The following is a 21800-nucleotide window of genomic DNA, read 5'->3' on the forward strand; positions in this document are numbered from 1 at the left end:
GGACGTCAGGGCCGGCACGAGCATGGCGAGCGGTTTCTTCCCGTTCAGTGGAGCTGGCAGCGGGCGCCATTTTGGACGCACCGCATGAGGCGAACCCTGCAGATGCAGAGGGGTTTGAAACTGGATGGGAGCCTCGTGTGGAGGCTAACAGGTGAGCTTCTATCCCTGGGCTGGAACCGGAAGGCCAGGGTGAGCCCTTCTCTCCTGAGTTTGTGTTGCTGCTGCTGCTGCATAAAGCTTTCATGTTAAAAAGAGCTCTCCTGCAGGGGTCTCGTTCTGCCCTGCTAACTGTTCCCCCTCCAGTGGAGCGTGGGCTCGGATTGCCGTCAGGCGCGTTTTCCCCTGACAGCTGGCCGCAAGACAAGCGCAGAAGGGTTAATTCTCCTTCAGAGAGTGGCGCACACCCCCCCCCCCCCCCCCCCATGGTTGGGATGTGAGGATTCTGAGGGGTCTGGCAGGCCCTCGTGGTCTGAAGAGCCACAGGAAGGTGCAGGATTGCCACCAGATCCAGATGATCTTTCTGCGGTGAGGATTTTCCAGCGCGACGAGCTGCCAGCGCTTATTTCTGATGCCTTGCAGGTCCTCTCTGTTGAAGATCCTGGGAGTGGCGAAGCCTCCTCTGGTAATCCAAGGATGGCAAGTACTAAGAAGCCTGCTCGAGCCTTTCCTTTGCATTACTCTATCCAAGAGCTTATTTCGGCTCAATGGGCTGACCCCGAGGGGCCTTTGAAAGTCGCCAGGGCAGTGGGGCAATTATACCCTCTAAGTGAGGAGCATTTGGCACGCCTAGCAGTACCTAAAGTGGATGCACTAGTCACGGCTGTGACAAAGAGGACTACCCTCCTAGTTGAAGGAGGAATCGCCCTGAAGGACATGCAGGACTGACGCCTGGAATCAGCTCTGAAACGGTCTTTTGAAATTTCAGGCCTATCCTTATGGGTGTCTGCATGCAGCTGCTATGCTGCCCTAGCCTGCCTCGCTTGGTTGCAGCAGGCAGTGGAACAGCCCGGGGATGGAGCGGTACCCCTTACTGAGGTGGCACCGCGGATGGAGTCGGCCTTGTCTTTCTTGGCTGACGCCCTTTATGATCTGGTCAGAGCTTCGGCTAAACAGATGGCTGTGGCGGTGGCGGCTCGCCGCCTTTTATGGCTACGGCATTGGGCGGCTGACATGGCCTCTAAGCAAAGGTTGGTGAAGTTGCCCTTCCAAGGCCTTCTCCTATTTGGTGAGGAGTTGGAGAAAATTGTTAAAGGCCTGGGGGATGCTAAACCCCAGCGCTTACCCGAGGATAGGCCGAGGCCTCTCTCCAAGGGTCAGGCGGTTCCCTCCTCTTACAGACCTCGCTTCCGTGAAGCTAGAAGGTACCGCCCGGGGCATTCTGCTGGGTTCACTTCTCATGCCCGCTTTCAGCAGAGGAACTCCTTTCGCTCGGAGAAATGTTCCGCAGCGACCGGCTCAAGGCTTGGAGTTCAAGGGCGACCCTCTCAATGATGTTGCGCCAGCCCTCTCCTCGATTCCTGCAATAGGAGGACGGCTTGCCCTCTTTCTCAAGGAGTGGGTCAAGATTTCCTCAGATCAGTGGGTTTTGGATCTGATCAGAGATGGCTACAGAATAGAATTCAATGCCCCGGTGAGAGACTTGTTTGTGGAGTCCCGATACGGTTCTGCCGTCAAACGGGCGGCGGTAGAGGAGTCCTTGCAAGGCTTGATTCACCTAGGGGTGGTGTCCTCGGTGCCTCCCGCCGAACACGGCTCCGGCCGTTACTCCATTTACTTTGTGGTGCCGCAAAAAGGTGGGTCTTTTCGGCCCATCCTCGACTTAAAAGAAGTCAACAAGTCTCTAAGAGTGCAGCATTTTCACATGGAAACCCTGCGCTCCGTCATTGCGGCGGTACATCCAGGAGAGTTTCTCACGTCTCTGGACCTGAAAGAAGCTTACTTACACATTCCTATTTGGCCCCCACACCAAAGGTTTCTTTGGTTTGCGGTGATGGGAAAACATTTCCAGTTTCGGGCCTTGCCTTTTGGCCTCGCCACAGCTCCCCAAAGCTTTTCCAAGGTAATGGTGGTAGTAGCTGCTTTTCTCAGGCAAGAGGGTATTCGGGTTCACCCATACCTAGACGACTGGCTCATCAGAGCGGACTCGACAGAGGAGAGTCATCAAGTAACAGCCAGAGTGGTCTCAGTACTTCAATCTCTGGGCTGGGTCGTCAATATGGCCAAAAGTCACCTGACCCCCTCTCAATCTCTAGAATATTTGGGGGTCCGGTTCGACACAGCTTCGGGGTTTGTTTTTCTCCCCGAGCAAAGGCGGTGCAAGCTTCAGAACCAGGTCCGTCTGCTCCTTAGGATGCCTCGCCCCCGCGCTTGGGACATTGTCCAGCTGTTAGGGTCGATGACGGCCACCTTGGAAGTGGTGCCCTGGGCAAGAGCGCACCTGAGACTTCGGCAGTGCTCCCTGCTTCAACAATGGTCTCTAATTTCTCAGGATTATCAGTGCAGACTCACGTGGCTCCCTGCGGCCCGACTCAGTATGGAGTGGTGGCTCTCAGACAGCATGCTGCGGCGAGGAATGCCACTAGCACTCCCCGATTGGTGCCTGGTGGTAACAGATGCCAGCCTGAAGGGCTGAGGTGCACATTGCCGGGGAAGGCATGCCCAGGGTCTCTGGACACCCGAGTCGTCGGAGTGGTCCATCAATCGCTTGGAGTTGAAAGCGATTTTCCAAGCTCTTCTGGCTTTTCACTCGACCCTGGAAGGATTGGCTGTCAGAGTTCTGTCGGACAACACGACAGCAGTGGCCTACATAAATTGACAAGGCGGCACTCAGTGCAGAGCACAGGCCGCGCAGATTTGCCACTGGGCCGAGCTACATCTGCAGTTTGTCAGCAGCTCACATTGCAGGTCAGAGCAACGTGCAAGCCGATTATCTAAGCAGGCATCAAATCGACCCAGCGGAGTGGGAACTGGCAGACGAAGTGTTTCTTCAGATCTGTGCCAAGTGGGGGACGCCCGTAGCGGATCTTATGGCCTCAGGCGCAAAGGCCAAAGTCCTGTGCTTTTACAGCAGACAGAGAGATCCTCGCTCGGCGGGGTTGGATGCCTTGGCTCAACCCTGGCCTCAGGGCCTCCTGTATGTGTTCCCTCCGTGGCCCTTGATAGGGCAAGTACTCCTGCGGATTCAGCTACATCAAGGAGAGGTGGTTCTCATTGCCCCGGATTGGCCCAGGAGGCCGTGGTATGCGGATGCTGGTAGAGGCTCCTCTTCTTTTGCCTCTGGTACCGAATCTGTTGTCACAGGGACCGGTGACCATGGAGGATGCCTGCCGCTTTGGTCTTACGGCATGGCTATTGAGAGACACGGGTTATTCCAGTAAAGTCATTTCCACTCTCCTACAGGCCCGCAAGCGTTCCAGTTCCGTGATTTATGCCTGGATTTGGCGCCAATTTGAGGCTTGGTGTGCTGCTAAAGCGATTACACCCATGTGGGCTTCTGTCTCGCCGATACTTGACTTTTTGCAGGATGGTTTACAAAAAGGCCTTGCCTATAATTCCCTGCGTGTTCAAGTGGCAGCCTTAGCATGTTTTCGAGGGAAGGTCACTGGCCTCTCCCTGGCTGCTTATCCGGATTTGGCACGGGTTCTTAGAGGGGTGCTTTGGCTCCGTCCTCCCGTGTCGGCTCTGTGTCCAGCCTGGAACCTGGGGTTAGTTTTAAAAGCCCTTCAGTGTTCGCCCTTCGAGCCACTATGGCGAGCTTCAGAGAAGGATATGACCCTAAAGACGGTCTTTTTGGTGGCCATTACTTCGTCGAGACGGATGTCTGAGCTCCAGGCGCTGTCCTGTCGAGACCCTTTTCTGCAATTCTCAGAGTCCGGAGTTACGGTACATACGGTGCCTTCCTTCCTTCCTGCCTAAGGTGGTTTCAACGTTACACCTAAACCAGCCTATTTTCCTGCCCTCCTTTTCCAGGGAGGAGTTTCCGGAAGCCTTTGGGCAATTGCACCTCCTAGATGTGCGAAGGGCTCTGTTGCAGTATCTGCGCATGTCAAATGCTTTTAGGACCTCTGATCATCTTTTTGTCCTGTTATCAGGTCCGCGCAGAGGGTCTCCAGCGTCTAAAGCCACTATAGCCCGTTGGCTCAAGGAAGCTATTTTTTCAGCCTATCTGCTGTCTGGCCGGCCTCCGCCTGAAGCCTTCAAGGCACATTCCACAAGAGCGATTTCCTCTTCTTGGGCTGAAACTGGAGCACTCTCTCTGCAAGAGATATGCAGTGCAGCGATATGGGCTTCTAAGCTCTCTTTTGCCTGACATTACAGGCTGGATGTGGCGGCTAGGAGAGATGCGCATTTTGGAGCACAAGTGCTGGCGCGTGGTGTGGCTTGTTCCCACCCTATCTAGGGATTGCTTTGATACATCCCATTCGTAATGGATTCATCTGCTTGATGACAAGGTAGGGAAAATTAGATTCTTACCTTGGTAATTTTCTTTCCTTTAGTCATAGCAGATGAATCCATGAGCCCTCCCTCAGTGATTCATTGTGTGATTGATGTTGGTTTATGTTCAGTTGTTCCTGTAGATATATTCCCTCATTGGGAGAAGTTGGAAAATAGTCTTCAGGATTTCTGTTCTGTTACAGGAGGTTGAGTTCGTCCCTCCTTTGTGTTGTTGCTCCTGTTCTGGGGCGTTCATCTGCTGTGAGGAAAGTTCATGTTATGCTACTTTGCGGTGTAACACTGCTTTGGAAGCTTCAAATACTGAAGAGGCAGATGGAGGTAGCTGGCCTTGAGGCACTATGGTTTTTCAGTGCTCTGCTATGACTAGAGGAAAGAAAATTACCAAGGTAAGAACCTAATTTTCCCATCATCACAACATGTCTGTTCAAGCTGTTAGTGTTGGTTCTGGTTGGCCTTGCCGATGCAAGTCCCTATTGACCATTCTTTGTTTTTGGAAAGCCTGGTAGTTAGGAACTCCCACGTGTGTATACTATATCCTGCTTATCCTCAAAGAAAATGAAGTTGCTCACCTGTAGCAGGTGTTTTCCAAGGACAGCAGGACAAGTATTCTCATATACTCTCCCACCTCCCCTCTCAGTTGGATTCTCTATGCATCCTGTATGACTTGGGTAGGTGGAAGCACTTTATATGCTTAGGGGAGGCCTGACAAAGGCTTCTAAAAGTTACAGATCATAGGCTTTGTCAGTGATGTCGCCCACATGTGGGAATACATGTCCTGCTGTCCTCAGAGAACATCTGGTACAGGTGAATAACTTAGCTATATTTATTTCCTGATAACCTTACTAATACCATGTTTGATGTATTAGCTTCTGAAGAAGTGTTTCTGTTGTGGTGCTTTTTAATTACAGTTCACTGTGATCAATCATTAATAATCACAATTAAAATTAATCACATTGCTCAATTTCCCCCCACCCCACTTTTTTTTCTTAGTGCATTTATTGGTTTCTTCTTTGTTAGAGGGTCATAAGAACCAGGATCTTTGATATTTTCAGCTGTTTAATCAGGGGTTTGATTGGGGGTGAGGTGGTTGGGATATATTTTGAAACTTTGATGACTGTTACTGTTTGCTTTGTAGTTCATGTTATTACTTGTCATCAATAAAAATGATTTAAACATAAAATTAATCACATTGGAGTGTCTCCTCCAAACAAATGTTAATCAAAATGCAGCCCTTTATTTAGAAAAAAAAATGTAATGAGCAGTATAGCAGTTATCAGCACATACAGCTCTCTCTCTTGGCCAATTCCATTGCCCTATTTCCTGAAATTCACATCTTCTCTCCCTGTATTCCAAGCATACTTGAATTTTGTCACTGTTTACTACCAAGAGTCGCCGAAGAATTCAGTGTTTTCTTAGCATGGTTTCTAAAAGAGTATGATTTTTGGTATTACCTAATTTGTTTTTCTAGCTTTTAATTATTGTGTGGAAACTAAGCAGTATCATGTTAGTTCTACTACCTTAATACTTATACATTTATCATGTTACTACTACTATTTATTTCTATAGCTGCAGAACTTCATTAACAGCAGTGCACAAATTGTTGCAGTTAACCTTTAAGGGTTTGCACAGGGATTTTCAATCTACGCACTACAAGCGATGTACTTGGTGAACTCTCTTCTACCATACTGATGTGAGACCACCAAATTCATTTTCCTTCTGCTTCTATGAGAGAACCTAATGAAGCTCTGTTTTTTTGCCAACAGAGGGAACATGTTTGTTAGAGCAAATTGCACACTGGAGCAGTGTTTACCACAGCAGTCAATTAAAATGTAACTAATCGGGCCAGCTTGCTTTAGCCTTTTTGCAAACAGTTCATTTTTTATTAGTTTTTCTGACCTCTTTCTAGACTTTAAGACAACCGTATTTTCTGTTAAGGATGTAGTTTGCTTAAGAAAATTGGTGTATTTGAAAAATGTTTTGGACTCTCTGTACTTTCACCTTTTTCTTATCAGCTAATGATGTGACTGGATTAAGGGAGTCAGAAGAGAAGCTAAAGCAACAGCAACAAGAATCAGCCCGAAGGGAAAACATCTTGGTAATGAGACTGGCAACAAAAGAGCAGGAGATGCAAGAGTGTACGGTACGTATTAAAAGCAGTAAAATTCTCTTAACTTCATTTTGAGCTTCTGCATCCTATGATATGCATTTGAGCCTTCATTACATTTTAGTGCTCTTGGCTTTTATAGTATTTTTAAAATGGCCAAATAGGGAAAATGCCTCAGGCACCATTGTTGTTGGTTGCAGTGTGTGAGGAGCATCAAGTTCCATGTTATCCATAACCAGTAAGGAATAACCACAAATAACTTGCCAGAATTGTTCTTTGCTGAAATATATCCATTAAATTTGGTCATTGCAATATATGAAATAACAATTATCACTGTCCTTCCCCCAACTCACTTGACTTTACATGCTGATATTTCTCACATTTTAACAACGCACCCAGTTCTGACTACCAGTGAGCAAGTATTAAACCACTAGCACTTGCCTATTAGTGCAATTAATAAGCTGTCAGTTACAGGACAAATATAAATTGTCTTTTTAATATTTAATGATCAGTTCATATGATCAGTTCATAGACTATTTCCATGTACCTTTTAGGAAAACTTAGGATATACAGGCTCATGTCTTACAGAATTTTTCTGGAAGCATATTTAAAACTGAAAAGCGTTTTATATTTGTTTGTTTATTTCTGCATTTGTACCCCACATTTTCCAATCAATTTGTCAGTTCAATATGGCTTACATTTTGTTTCAGACATACTTGTTACATTGTCGTTTGGTTTTGATGTGTGCCTTGTTTAATTTATGTTAGCGGTCTAGCTTCATTGTGTTTCAGTTTTTATTTTGACTGTGTGGGGTCGGAGAAAGATTTTCTGAAAAATTGGGCCTTCAGGCGTTTCAGAAAGGTTAAGTAATTGTGCATTTTAGGACTTTTGGTATTGTATTTCATATCTTGGAACATATGTAAATGAAGTTGGTTGAGTATGCAGATTTGTATTTTAGGCCTTGACATCAAGGGAAGTGTAAGGTGAGGTATGTTCTTGCATCTTTAATCAAATTGTGCATAGGTAGTTCTATGAGATTTGTCATGTATTCTGATGCAAGACCAAACGTTATTCTGTATGTCATGGAGCAAATTTTTAAGGATATGCATGCTTTAATGGGTAGCCATTGTACTTTTTGGAGTAGTGGACTTGTGCTTTTGAACCGATTTGCACCCGATATTAGTCTTGTTGCTGTGTTTTGTGCTGTTTGCAGTTTTAGTAGTTGCTCCTTGCATTCGGCATAAACTCTGTTGCAAAAGTCTGCATGGGCCAAGACGATGGATTGAACTAGTGTGTGGAATGCGTCCCTCGGGAAGTAGTTTTTTTTATGCATTTCAGTTTCCACATGGTGTGGAATATCTTCTTCGTAGTGTTTGAGATTTGTTTGTCGAAGGACAGATTGCGGTCAATGGTGACTCTTACGATTTTTAGATTCTGATATTGGGAGGGATGTGCCCATGGCGTTGAAGTTCGGGAAGTGTTCAGTGTTGTGTGGTGGTGTATCAGGCAATGTGTTTTTTTCTTTGTTCAGTTTAAGCTTGAATGATGAGACCCAGGATTCCATGGTGTTAATTCAGTCAGCAATTTTGTTCTTCATTTCATGGATGCTTTTCTTGAAAGGGATGTAGATTGAAACTTTGTCTGCATATGTGAGTGGGTTAGGCCTTGTTTGGATAGTGTTCGAGCAAGGGGAGCTATCATCCAGTTGAATAGCATTGATAAAATTGGCGAGCTCTGGGGGACCCCACATTCCGCTTTCCATAGGGGGGAGAGGGAGGTTGTCTTCAGTTGGTAGGATCTAGTAATTAAGAAGCCTAAGATCCATTCAAACACCTTCCCTCTGATGCCAATTTTATGAAGTATTCTTTTAAGGATTAGATGGTTGACCATGTCAAATGCACTTGACATGTTGAATTGTAGAAGGATGTTTTTTCACTTTGAGATTTCCTTTTTGAAGTTGGACAGGAGTGTAATCAGCACTGTTTCAGTGCTGTAATCAGGTCTAAAGCCTGACTGGGATCCATGAAGTATGGAATATTATTGATGTATTCAGTTAATTGGTTGGCCACTATGCCGTCCATGTTTTGGTCATTAATGGATTCCACTGGCCTGTAGTTCATGGTGTCATTGATGTTTTTCTTGGTGTCGTTTGAGATAGGTGTAGGTAGTATGTTACCTTTTTTTGTGTGTGTGGAAAACAGCCTTCTTGAAAAGTATAAGTCAAGTGGGAGGTGAGTTGGTTTATAAGTTGGTCCAGGGCATCTTTTAGTACATAGTTAGGACATAATGTCTAGCATGCAGTAGGTGGAGGACAATTTGTTTAATGCTTGTGCTACTATGTGAACTGTGGGTTTTGTGAAGGTGGTCCATGTCCTGTCTGCTGAGGCTTCATCTGGGGAGTGATCGAGCTCATCTATAAGGATTTCAAAGTTTGTTTCATTGTATGTCAGATTCTTTCCTAGGTTTTAAGAGTTTCTCTTAAAAAAAATCTGGCTAGACCATTTGGTGATGAGGATTCTTCGTTTGTTGTTGTCAAAAGTTTGGTGTTAGATTATTTAAGAGTTTGTATAATTTCTTTTGTTTCTTTATAGTCTGGACCTACTTGTTCTTTGTAGAATTTCATCTACTTTTGATTTTGTATTTGTTTTGTGCTTCTCTCCATGCGGTTTTGTTTCATTTTTGTTTTTTCCCCAGGCTCATTGTAATCTTCTGAAGAAGGTTTTATCTGCTTTTAGTTCTTCATTGAACCGGAGGGGCTGCTTGGCGCTTCTGACCTGTTTTTGTTTTCATAGGGGCTATTTTGTCCAGTATGTTAGTGCTCCTTTCATCCCATTCTGATAAGAATTATTCCGTGTTAGTCATTGGTAACCATTTATCTTTGCATATAGCTGCCCAGAATTTGGTTGCATCAATCTTTCCTCTTGTGGGTATAGGCTGTTTATTTGTTCTTTCCAGTAAAGGGTCATGTTAAGCTTGTAGTGATCCAACCAGGGAATTTCTGTTCATCTTGGATTTTGAAGTTGTTCTGTGCGAATCAGTAGGCAACTATGCCTTTGATGTGGGTTGTAGTCGGTGGTGGTCTCTGGAAGTCCCATGGCTGGAGGAATTCATTGCATTCTTTAGAGTTGTCTGTTTTCTGGTCATCAAGATGTGGATTAATGCTACCTATTAACAGTCTATTGGGGTTGGCAGTGTATGTGTTTGAGATGAAGTCCATGAGGTTTGTTTGAGCTGATTTCTATGTACATGGGAGTCTGTAGACTAGAATGCAGCACAATTGGTTATGTAGAGTCTGATCTTTGATTTTAAATGAGGCTATTTCCAGTTGCGGTGTTATGGTTTCTACCATTAGGAAAGATCTGTAGATTAGTGCAATTCCTCAGCCTCTTTTTCCTTTTCTGGTCCAGTGTAGGATTTTATAGCCTAGTGGGCAAAGGTCTACAATAATAGGGTCGTCTTTATCATGGATCAATGTCTCGTTAAGGAAAACCAGTCCAAGGTCTTCATCAGTTATCCAGTCCTTTATAGTTTCTGTTTTGTTTACCACTGATCTGGCATTGATGTATGCCACTGGTATGGGTAAGAAGTCGTCATCTGTCAGTTTGGTTGTGATCATTTTTGTTACTTGATGTTTGTTTGCAGTTCTATGTTTGTTGGTCTCTTTTCTGGTTTTCTGTTGTGTTTTGATACTTGAGTGGGTGATTTCCCTCTTTTCTAGTGCCTTCTTTGACTGTTTGGGCTTTGCCCAGGAAAAGTGAGGATTTTCCCATTGAGTGATGTAGGTTGCATAGTATCAGTATGTTGTTGTTGTTCTCATCTTGACATCCCTGGGTGGTATGAGTGTTAGGGCTGATAGCCCTATAAGTATTTTTGGAAGGTACATTGTGCGGCTATGGAGTACTTAGAAGTGGTTGTGTTTCTGGGCTTTTTTTTATTTTTTTTTTTTAGTCTGTGTGTGTGTTTTAGTTTTGGTAACTCTTGTGAGTGTGTGGGAGGATTTGATAAACCTGCAAACTATTAATGTACCTGGATGGGTCGAGAGAGGAGTAGGGGATGATAGGAATAAATCTCTGCCTTCTGTGGAGAATCATGGTCCTTAGAGGTGAGTTGCTTGAGTAATGGTGACGCTTCGGTTATGAGGGTTCGGCCTAGAACAGGGGTAGGCAACCTGAAGACATAAGAATAGCCATACTGGGTCAGACCAATGGTCCATCTAGCCCAGTATCCTGCTTCCAACAGTGGCCAATCCAGGTCATAAGTACCTGGCAGAAACCCTATGGGCTGAATGCAGCCGGTATTGAATTTCATGTGCCCATGAGAAGTATACACAGAAAACATCATTCCTGGTCATCAACAGCAGATGAATCCATTAATTGATGGGTTGTATCCACCTACCAGCAGGTGGAGATAGAGAACACTGAAGAACCACAGTGACCTTTGGACGCCTAGCCCCATCTGCCTTCAGTATTTCTCTATCTCCCAGCAGGTGTGGACGTAGCTTGATCAGCTCCTGGAATTCTGCCTGGGGTGGCTCCTGTGTTTTGCCAGTTGAGCAGGGGTGTTGTGGCTGGTGGTTCCCACTTTAAAGGCATATAGGTTCGCCTTTTCCCTGCCTTACCCATTCCTCTCTCCTGCCGGAGTCCCTCTGTTGCTGCCTGCCTCCAGCTTTCCTCACAGCGTTAAAAAAAAAAAAAAAGTGTGCTTTTACTGCATGGCTGTTCTGAGGCTTTCTCCAGAGATTCTGGTTCAGTGCAGCTTGACCGGAGCTCATTGACTCGGTCTTCTGAGGTGAGAGTGGTGCCCAGCTCTTCCGGGGAGGTCCTGCGGACAGCGTTCCGAAAGGGGTACGTTTTGGCGCGAAGCTGCCATTTTATTTCTATATTTCCGTCCAGTCGGGCAATGACTGCTGAAGGAGTTAAGCGCTGCTCCCGCTGTGGTAAGCGCAGGTCAGCAGCGGGGCTTTGCAATACATGCTCCTTAGATGCTCGAGCTAGTTCGAGCATGGCGAGCGATGATTCTTCCCACTCGACGGAGCTGGCAGGGGGCGACATTTTGGAAGCGCCGCATGCCTAGACCCCCGCGATGGCGGAGGGCAGGGGGATGCCTTGTTTCGAGGCTGGCAGAGGATAAACAACCTCCGTTTCGCCTAATTCGGGGACGGAGGGCCAGGGTGAGTTTTTCTCCCCTGAGTTTGTGCTGCTGATGCATAAGGCCTTCATGCTGAAAAGAGCTCTGCCGCAGGTGTCTGACACTGTGTTGCATTCTGGTTTCCCTCTGGGTGCTGATGCCCCGGGGATGGCTACAGATGTTATTTCTTCCCCCAAGCGTTGGAAACATGCTAAACATAGACGGGTAAATTCCCTGTCTGAAAGTGGTCGGGCTGTGGGGAGTCTGAGGGATCTGGCAGGCCCTCATGGATGGAGAATCCGGAGGAGGGTGTCTGTTTGCCACTGGATTCGGATGATCCCAATGTGATTCGGATTTTCCACCATGACGAGCTACCAGCTCTCATTGCTGACGCCTTGCAGGCACTCTCAATTGATGATCCTGCCGAGGGCGATGCCTCCTCTGTTAATCTTAGGATGGTGAGTACTAAGAAGCCTATGTGGGCCTTTCCTGTGCATGACTCCATCCAGGAGCTTATTTCAGCTTAATGGTCTGACCCCAATGGGCCTTTGAAAGTGGCCAGGGCTATGGGTCAGCTTTACCCTCTGATTGTAAGCTCTTTGAGCAGGGACTGTCTTTCTTCTATGTTTGTACAGCGCTGCGTATGCCTTGTAGCGCTATAGAAATGCTAAATAGTAGTAGTAGTAGTAGTAGAGTGAGGTTCACTTGGCCCTTTTTGGGATGCCTAAAGTGGACGAGCTGGTCACGGCGGTCACTAAAAAGACTACTCTCCCTGTAGAGGGAGGAGTTGCTTTGAAAGACATGCAGGACCGGCGGCTTGAATCCGCGCTGAAGCGGCCCTTTGAAATATCGGGCCTTGCCTTAAGGGCGTCTATTTGCAGTTCCGATGCAGCCCTCGCCTGTTTTTCCTGGTTACAACAGACGGTGGATCAGCCCGCGGAGGGTGCGGGGTCCCTCTCTGAGATTGGCCCGCAAATGGAGTCGGCCCTGTCATTTTGGCTGATGTCTTTTATGATCTGGTCAGAGCTTTGGCTAAGCAGATGTCTGTGGTGGTTTCTGCCCGCTGCCTCCTTTGGCTGCGGCACTGGGCGGCAGACATGGCCTCTAAGCAAAGGCTGGTGAGGTTACCCTTTTGGGGCCTCCTGTTATTTGGAGAGGATTTGGAGAAGATTGTTAAAGACCTAGGGGATTCGAAGCCCTAGAGGTTACCTGAGGATAGGCCAAGACCTTCTTCCAAAGGTCCTGTGTTTCCCTCCTCTTCCAGACCTCGCTTCCGTGAAGCTCGCAGGTATCGGCCGGGGCGCTCTACTGGGTTTTCTCAATGTGCCCGTTTTCAGAAGAGGAATTCCTTTCGCTCGGACAAACGCTCCGTAGCGGCTGGGTCGCAGCCTGGAGTTCAGGGGCGTCCTCCCTCTTTCTTGAGGAGTGGGCCAAGATTACTTCGGATCAATGGGTCCTGAACCTGATCAGTGAAGGTTACCGATTGGAATTTGGTGTCCCGGTGAGAGACGTGTTTTTGGAGTCCCGATGCGGCACTGCCGTCAAACGGGCGGCGGTAGTGGAGACCTTGCTAGTCTTGCTGCACCTCGGAGCGGTGATCCCGGTGCCTCCCGCCGAACGCTGCTGCGGTCGCTACTCCATTTATTTTGTGGTCCCTCGAAAAGGCCTTCGGCACCTAATCACTACACCTCCTCTCAGGAAATCTAAACTACCCCAACTTGACATTTCGTCCTTTAGATTGTAAGCTCTTCTGAGCAGGGACTGTCCTTATTTGTTAATTTGTACAGCGCTGCGTAACCCTAGTAGCGCTCTAGAAATGTTAAGTAGTAGTAGTAGTAGTCTTTCAGACCAATCCTCGACTTACGACAAGTCAATGAGGCCCTAAGAGTGACACACTTCCGCATGGAAACCCTGCGCTTCGTCATTGCAGCGGTTCAGCCAGGACAGTTTCTTACATCTCTAGACCTCAAGAAAGCTTACTTGCACATTCCTATTTGGCCCCCGCACCAGCGGTTCCTCCGGTTTGCGGTGTTGGGCCAGCATTTTCAGTTTCTGGCCTTGCCTTTCGGCCTAGCCACAGCTCCCTGTACCTTTTCCGAGGTAATGGTGGTGATAGCTGCCTTTCTCAGGCGAGAGGGTATCAGAGTTCACCCTTATCTAGACGACTGGCTCATCAGAGCAGATTCGGCAGACGAAAGTCGTCTTGCCACAGCCAGAGTGGTTACAGTCCTACAGACTCCGGGCTGGGTGGTCAATATATCCAAATGTCACCTGACCCCCTCTCAGTCTCTCAAGTATTTGGGGGTCCGGTTCAACATGGCCTCGGGGTTTGTCTTTCTCCCCGACCACTGCAGGTGCAAGCTTCAGAGTCAGGTCCATCTGCTCCTGCGGATGCCTCGCCCTCGAGCTTGGGACTTTTTCCAGCTGCTGGGGTTGATGACGACCACCTTGGAGGTGGTCCCCTGGGCGAGAGCGCATATGAGGCCACTGCAGATTGCCCTGCTCCATCAATGGTCTCCAATTTCCCAGGAATATCAACGCAGACTAACGTGGCTCCCTGCGGCCCGGCACAGTATGGATTAGTGGCTCTCCAACAGGATGCTGCGACGAAGAATGCCACTCGCGCTTCCTTCTTGGTGCCTGGTGATAACGGATGCCAGCCTGTTGGGCTGGGGAGCGCATTGCCAGGGAAGCTATGCTCAGGGTCAGTGGACACCCATGGAAGCGGAGTAGTCCATCAATCGCTTGGAACTGAGAGTGATATTCCAGGCTCTTATGGCCTTCCACAGTACTCTGAAGAGGCTTGCTATCCGGGTTCTGTCAGACAACACGACAGCGGTGGCCTACATCAATCGTCAGGGCAGCACTCCATGCAGGGCCCTGGCCGAGAAGGCCGCTCAGATTTGCCACTGGGCCGAGCTCCACCTGCAGCTTCTGTCAGCAGCTCACATAGCAGGTCAGAGCAACGTGCAAGCCAATTTTCTCAGCAGGCATCAAATCGACCCGGCGGAATGAGAACTGGCAGAAGAAATGTTTCTTTGGATTTGTGCCAAATGGGGGACTCCCGGAATGGATCTTATGGCATCAAGTGCAAACGCTAAAGTCCCTCACTTTTTCAGCAGACGGAGATATCCTCGGTCGGCGGGGTTGGATGCCTTGGCTCAACCCTGGCCCCCGGGCCTCCTGTATGTGTTCCCTCCTTGTCTCTTGATAGGACGAGTCCTCCTGATGATTCGACTGCACCGAGGATTGGTGATTCTCATCGCTCCAGATTGGCCAAGGTGTCCTTGGTATGCGGATCTCCGCTGGATGCTGGTGGAGGCTCCACTTCCTTTACCTCGGGTACCGAACCTGTTGGTTCAAGGCCCGGTGACCATGGAGGATCCCTGCCAATTTGGTCTTACGGCCTGGCTCTTGAGAGGGCGCAATTGAGAGATAAGGGCTACTCTAACAAGATCATCACCACTCTTCTTGCAGGCCCGCAAGAGGTCTGCTTCCACAGCATACGCTCGGATATGGCGTAAGTTTGAGGAGTGGTGTGTCCTGAAAAAGGCCACACCCGCGTGGGCTACAGCCTTGCTGGTCCTGTACTTTTTGCAGGACGACTTACAAAAAGGCCTGGCTTATAATTCCCTTCGGGTGCAAGTGGCAGCGTTGGCATGCTACCGAGGAAAGGTTTCTGGCTGGTCCCTTCTGCTCATCCGGACATTGCCCGATTCCTCTTCGGCTGCTCCCTCCCGTGCGGTTGCCTTGTCCAACCTGGAACCTGGGGCTGGTGTTGAAGGCTCTCCAGCGTTCGCCTTTCGAGCCGCTTAATCGAGCTTCTGAGAAGGATGTGACTCAAGACAGTCTTTTTTGTGGCCATTACATCGGCTAGATGCGTATCTGAGCTTCAGGCGCTTTCCTGACAGGATCCTTTTCTGCAGTTCTCAGAGTCCGGTGTGACGGTACATACAGTGCCTTCCTTCCAGCTTAAGGTGGTTTCAGCGTTTCACCTGAACCAGCCCATTTTTCTACCTTCCTTTTCTTGGGAGGACTTTCCGGATTCCTTTAGACAATTGTGTCTTTTGGATGTCCGCAGGGCTCTGTTGCAGTATCTACAGATGTCAAATGACTTCAGGACTTCTGATCATCTCTTTGTCTTGTCAGATCCTCGACTTGGATGCCCAGCATCTAAGGCCAATATAGCCTGTTGGCTCAGAGAAGTCATTTTTTCTGCATATCTGCTTTCAGGACGGTCTCCTTCTGAAGCGTTTAAAGTGCTTTCCTCCTCGTGGGCTGAAACAGGTGTCCTTTCTCTTCAAGTGATCTGTCGTGCAGCTACTTGGGCTTCTCAGTTCTCGTTTGTATGGTATTACAGGCTGGATGTGGCAGCGAAGCAGGACACGCATTTTGGAGCGCAGGTACTGGCTCACGGAGTTGCCTGTTCCCACCCTACGTAGGGAGTGCTTTTGTACATCCCATTAGTTAATGGATTCATTTGCTGCTGATGACAAGGAAGGGAAAATTAGGTTCCTACCTTGGTAATTATCTTTCCTTTAGTCACAGCAGATGAATCCATGATCCCTCCCTGTCTGACTTTGTGTTTTTTGTTCAGTTCTTTCATGCAGGTATTGTATCTCATCAGGAGGAGTTGATGAACAGTTCTTAAAGATTCTACATGCTGTTCTATTGTAGGAGGTTGAGTTCGTCCCTCCTTTGTATGGTTATTGCTCCGGTTCTGGAGCATTTGTTCGCTGTGAGGAAACTTTGTTATGTTACCTTTCTTATTCACTCTGCTTTGGAAATTTCAAATACTGAAGGCAGATGAGGCTAGCCGTTCAAGGGTCACTGTAGTTCTTCAGTGTTCCACCTGCTGGTAGGCGGATACAACCCATCAGTTAATGGATTACTCTGCTGTGACTAAAGGAAAGAAAATTACCAAGGTAGGAACCTAATTTTCCCATTTTGCAAATATTTTCAGAATAGCCACTGTAGCAGATTGTTTCCACTGTTTTTAGTTACATTTTTACGTATTTTATCACAAATGGTCTAGGGAGCTCTGTGCATTTCTGGTTCCAACATTATGTAATGTTGCGGCCTGCTAGGGATAGTACTGACACTCAAGCGGCCCTCTGTGTATAAAGGTTGCCAACCCCCCCTCCTCCTCCCCCCCCCCCCCCCCCCCCCCCCCCCCCCCCCCCCGCTCTAGATAATGGAGTCTCTGTCTTCGTAATTGTTTAATCTTCAGGGTTTGGAGCCTGGTAAAATATAAATACAAGATAGACAAAACAAAATTCTGCCAAATTTTTAAAATACCAAGAACCTAATAATTGTAATATGTCTGTATAAACGCATTTGGATATGTTCAACAGTATCTGTAATGCTGTGGGGCAACAAAAGCAACTACAGTTCCTTGCAAATATCTTTATACATTTGACTTGCCTATAAAATAGAATTCAAAATGCATTGAAATAGAAGTTTTTCACTGATCTGCACCACATATTTTACGCTTTCAGCATGGAATAACACTCATAGAAATATTCAAAAATTAAGAATAAGGAACCCAAAAGTCTAGATTATATAATTTTTCAAACCTTTTGTCATAGCAAACTCAAATTAACTCTGGTTTCAAAAATGGCCTTACCAAGTTCCATAATAAGTTAAATAGAGCTCACTTGTTTCCACTCGCAGTAGTTTAGCTGGCTTAAATACTCCTGGACAAAGAATCAAGTTGTTTTTGGTATATGAAGTGAATTTGATGCAAAGGTCTAAAGATGCCATACACAGAGCTGCTGAAAGAACTTCAGGATGAGGTTGTTTGTTTTTGTTTGTGTTTACATCATCTAATTAAATGCCTTATTAGCTAAGTTTAAGGCATAGTGTAGTGTACAAAACACTTATCACCCAACGCCTGCTTTCCACCCAACCTACCCCACAACTTCAGCAGCACCCTTAATCAATTACTCATGCCTTTGACAATCCATAACCCACTCCCAGACTAGCACTTAACCCAAACCTACTCACACAAAGCTTAAATTTTACAAACATACAGATGGGAAGGTGGCTATAAGAAAATCCTTCTCCTACTTATTTCTGTAGCACCACTATACATACGTAACACTGTATACACAGATAGGAGACGGTCCCTATTTGACAGAGCTTACAATCTATTCAAGACAGACACACAGGACATATAAGGGATTAGGGGGTTTCATTTATTATGGGTATTAAACTGGTAAGTAGGGGGTTAAGAATGAAAAGCAGCTTCAAAAAAGTGAGCTTATAGGCTGGTTTTGAATAGGGTGTGAAACAGAGTATGACGTACCAACTGAAGACAGTATGACGTACAGCATAGCAAGATGGAAGGAACAGAGTTTGGGGTTGGTGGAGGAGAAGAAGGGTACAGATACATGACTTACCTGAAGATCTGAATTCCCAGGGAGGGCATGTATGGAGAGACACTGAGGAGCTGCAGATTGAATGCACTTGTAAGTCAGAGAAGTTTGAACTGTAGATGGGAATAAGTAGGGGTGACTTGACAAGGGGGGGGTTATATAAGTGTGGTGATATTGGTGGAAGATAGTCATGCAGCAGAATTTAGAACAGTTGAAGGGGGGGGGAGAGATGGTTTAGTGGGAGACCTGTGAACAGCAAGTTGCTGTAGTCTTGGGAGGTGATGAGCGCATAGATAAGGGTTTTTGGTAGTGTGATCAGAAAGGAAAGGATGAATTGTGGTGATGTAGAGAGAAACAAGCAGGTTTTAGCAGCCTGGATATATTTGGAAAGAAAGAGAGGAGTCAGATTAGGAGATGGTAAGGATGATGGTGTTTGACAAAAGCAGGCACAGGTCAAGAAAGATGAGGATTGAGTAAAGACCCTTTGATCTGGCCAGGAACAGGTCACTGGATACCTTGGCAAGGACTGTTTTCTATAAAACATAGAGGGCAAAAGCCAGATTGTAGTGAATCAAGAATAGCTTGGATGTATTTAAATATCTTTTGGGGCATTATTAAGTCCATCAAGAATGTGGACACAGTTTGGATTAGGGAGCATGCCACATGTGGTATACTTGAATTTTAGCAAGGTGTTTGACATGGTTCTGTATAGGTGATTTTTTAATACATTGTATAGCCTTCATATAGGCACTAAAATGACTGACTGGCTTAGAAACTGGTTGAATAGGATGCAACAAATGGTAGTGATAAATGGAATTCATGCTGAGGGAAGAGTTGTTATGTGTACTAGAAGGACTGGTTCTTAGGCTGCTACTTCTCAATATTTTTGGTAAGTAGTATTTCAGAGGGGCTGTGGAGAAAGGTTTGCTTTTTTGTGGGTGATATCAAAATCTGCAATAGGGCAAACATCCTGGAAAAAAAGGAGAGACTAGCGAAGGTTAAGGGATGGTCTGGTGTTTGGCAGGTAGGTTTTAATGCGAAAAAATAAATGCAGGCTTATGCATTTGGGATATAAAGAAATGGAACACTGTCATGCCGGGGCACAAATTATATCGTAGTGATAAGGTGGATCGAATTGGTGGAGGGGGTAGCATTGTATATTAACGAGAGCCTTGAATCAAATAGATTGAAAATTCTGCAGGAAACAAAACACTTCTTGGAATCACTGTGGATTGAAATTCCGTGTGTAAAGGGGAAAAGGATAGTGATACGAGTGTACTACTGTCCTGGCCAGGATGAACAGGTGGTTGCAGAAATGTTAAAGGAAATTAGGGATTCAAACAAACTGGGCAGCGCAATAATAATGGGTGATTTCAATTACCCCGATATTGACTGGGTAAATGTAACATCGGGGGCATGCTAGGGAGGTAAAATTCCTTGATGAAATCAAGGACAGCTTTATGGAGCAGCTGGTACAGGAACCGGAGAGAGAAGGAAAAATTCTAGACCCAGTCCCTAGTGGAGCGCATGATCTGGTGCAGGAGGTAATGGTGCTGGGGCACTTGATAACAGTGATCATAATATGATCGGATTTGATATTAGCTTTGAAGTAAGTATACATAGGAAATCAAATACATTAGCGTTTAACTTTAAAAAAGGAGACTATGATAAAATGAGAAGAACGGTGGAAAAAAAAAAAACTTAGAGGAGCGGCTGCGAACGTAAAAAATTTACATCAGGCATGGATGCTGTTCAAAAACACCGTCCAGGAAGCCCAGGCCAAATATATTCTGCGTATTAAAAAAGGAGGACGGAAGACCAAATGACAGCCGGCGTGGTTAAAAGTGAGGTGAAGGTAGCTATTAGAGCTAAAAGAAAATCCTTCAGAAAATGGAAGAAGGAACCGACTGAAAATAATAAGAAACAGCATAAGGAATGTCAAGTCAAATGCAAAGCGCTGATAAGGAAGGCTAAGAGGGACTTCGAAAAAAAGATTGTGTTGGAGGCAAAAACACATAGTAAACCTTTTTTTTTAGGTATATTAAAAGCAGGAAGCCAGCAAAAGAATCGGTTGGACCGCTAGATGACCGAAGACTAAAAGGGGCGATCAGGGAAATGCCATAGCGGAGAGATTAAATGAATTCTTTGCTTTGGTCTTCACCGAGGAAGATTTGGGCTGGATACCGGTGCCAGAAATGGTATTCAAAGCTGACGAGTTGGAGAAACTTAATGAATTCTCTGTAAACCTGGAGGATGTAATGGGGCAGTTCTACAAACTGAAGAGTAGCAAATCTCCTGGACCGGATGGTATTCATCCCAAAGTACTGATAGAACTGAAAAATGAGCTTGCGGAGCTATTGTTAGAAATATGTAATTTATCCTTAAAATCGAGCGTGATACCGGAAGATTGGAGGGTGGCCAATGTAGCACCGATTTTAAAAACAGGTTCCAGAGGAGATCCGGGAAATTATAGACCGGTGAGTCTGACGTCTGTGCCAGGCAAAATGGTAGAGACTACTATTAAGAACAAAATTACAGAGCATATTCAAAAGCATAGATTAATCAGACAAAGTCAACATGGATTTAGTGAAGGGAAAGCTTGCCTCACCAATCTACTACATTTCTTTGAAGGGGTGAACAAACGTGGATAAAGGGGAGCCAGTTGATATTGTGTATCTGGATTTTCAGAAGGCGTTTGACAGAGTACCTTATGAAAGACTCCAGAGGAAATTGGAGAGTCATGGGATAGGAGGTAGTGCTCTATTGTGGATTAAAAACAGGTTAAAAGATAATAAACAGAGAGTAGGGTTAAATGGTCAGTATTCTCAATGGAGAAGGGTAGTTAGTGGGGTTCCCCAGGGGTCTGTGCTGGGACCGCTGCTTTTTAACATATTTATAAATGACCTAGAGATGGGAGTAACTAGTGAGGTAATTAAATTTGCTGATGACACAAAGTTATTCAAAGTCGTTAAATCACAAGAGGATTGTGAAAAATTACAAGAGGACCTTACGAGACTGGGAGACTGGGCATCTGGCAGATGATGTTCAATGTGAGCAAGTGCAAAGTGATGCATGTGGGAAAGAGGAACCCGAATTATAGCTGCGTCATGCAAGGTACCACGTTAGGAGTCACAGTCCAAGAAAGTGATCTAGGGGTCGTCGTCGATGATATGAAACCTACTGCTCAGTGTGCTGCTGCAGCTAAGAAAGCAAATAGAATGTTAGATATTATTAGGAAAAGAATGGAAAACAAAAATGAGAATGTTAATGCCTTTGTATGGCTCCATGGTGCGACCGCACCTCGAATATTGTGTTCAATTCTGGTCGCCACATCTCAAAAAAGATATAGTGGAATTAGAAAAGGTGCAGAGAAGGGCGATGAAAATGATAAAGGGGATGGGATGACTTCCCTATGAGGAAAGGCAAAAGCGGCTACGGCTCTTCAGCTTGGAGAAAAGGCGGCTGAGGGAAGATATGTAGAGGTGTATAAAATAATAAGTGGAGTTGAACGGGTAAATGTGAAGCTTCTGTTTACGCTTTCAAAAATACTAGGACTAGGGGGCATGCGATGAAACTACAATGTAGTGAATTTAAAACGAATCGGAGAAACTTTTTCTTCACTCAACGTGTAATTCGTTGCCAGAGAATGTGGAAAAGGCAGTTAGCGGGGTTTAAAAAAGGTTTGGATGGCTTCCTAAAGGAAAAGTCCATAGACCATTATTAAATGGACTTGGGGG

General features: G+C 46.1%; 1 protein-coding gene across 3 annotated transcripts in view; it reads left to right on the forward strand.

The window, feature by feature from the left end:
* The window catches only part of WTAP (WT1 associated protein), a 220861-nt gene that overhangs the window by 124199 nt on the left and 74862 nt on the right, over window positions 1-21800 (forward strand). For all 3 annotated transcript variants that reach the window (XM_030198401.1, XM_030198399.1, XM_030198400.1), the window contains exon 5: window positions 6468-6595. In XM_030198401.1, coding sequence (XP_030054261.1) covers window positions 6468-6595 — 128 coding nt within the window. The remainder of the gene's footprint in view (window positions 1-6467; window positions 6596-21800) is intronic.

Source organism: Microcaecilia unicolor, chromosome 3 (genome assembly GCF_901765095.1).
Source record: "Microcaecilia unicolor chromosome 3, aMicUni1.1, whole genome shotgun sequence".
NCBI lineage: Eukaryota > Metazoa > Chordata > Amphibia > Gymnophiona > Siphonopidae > Microcaecilia > Microcaecilia unicolor.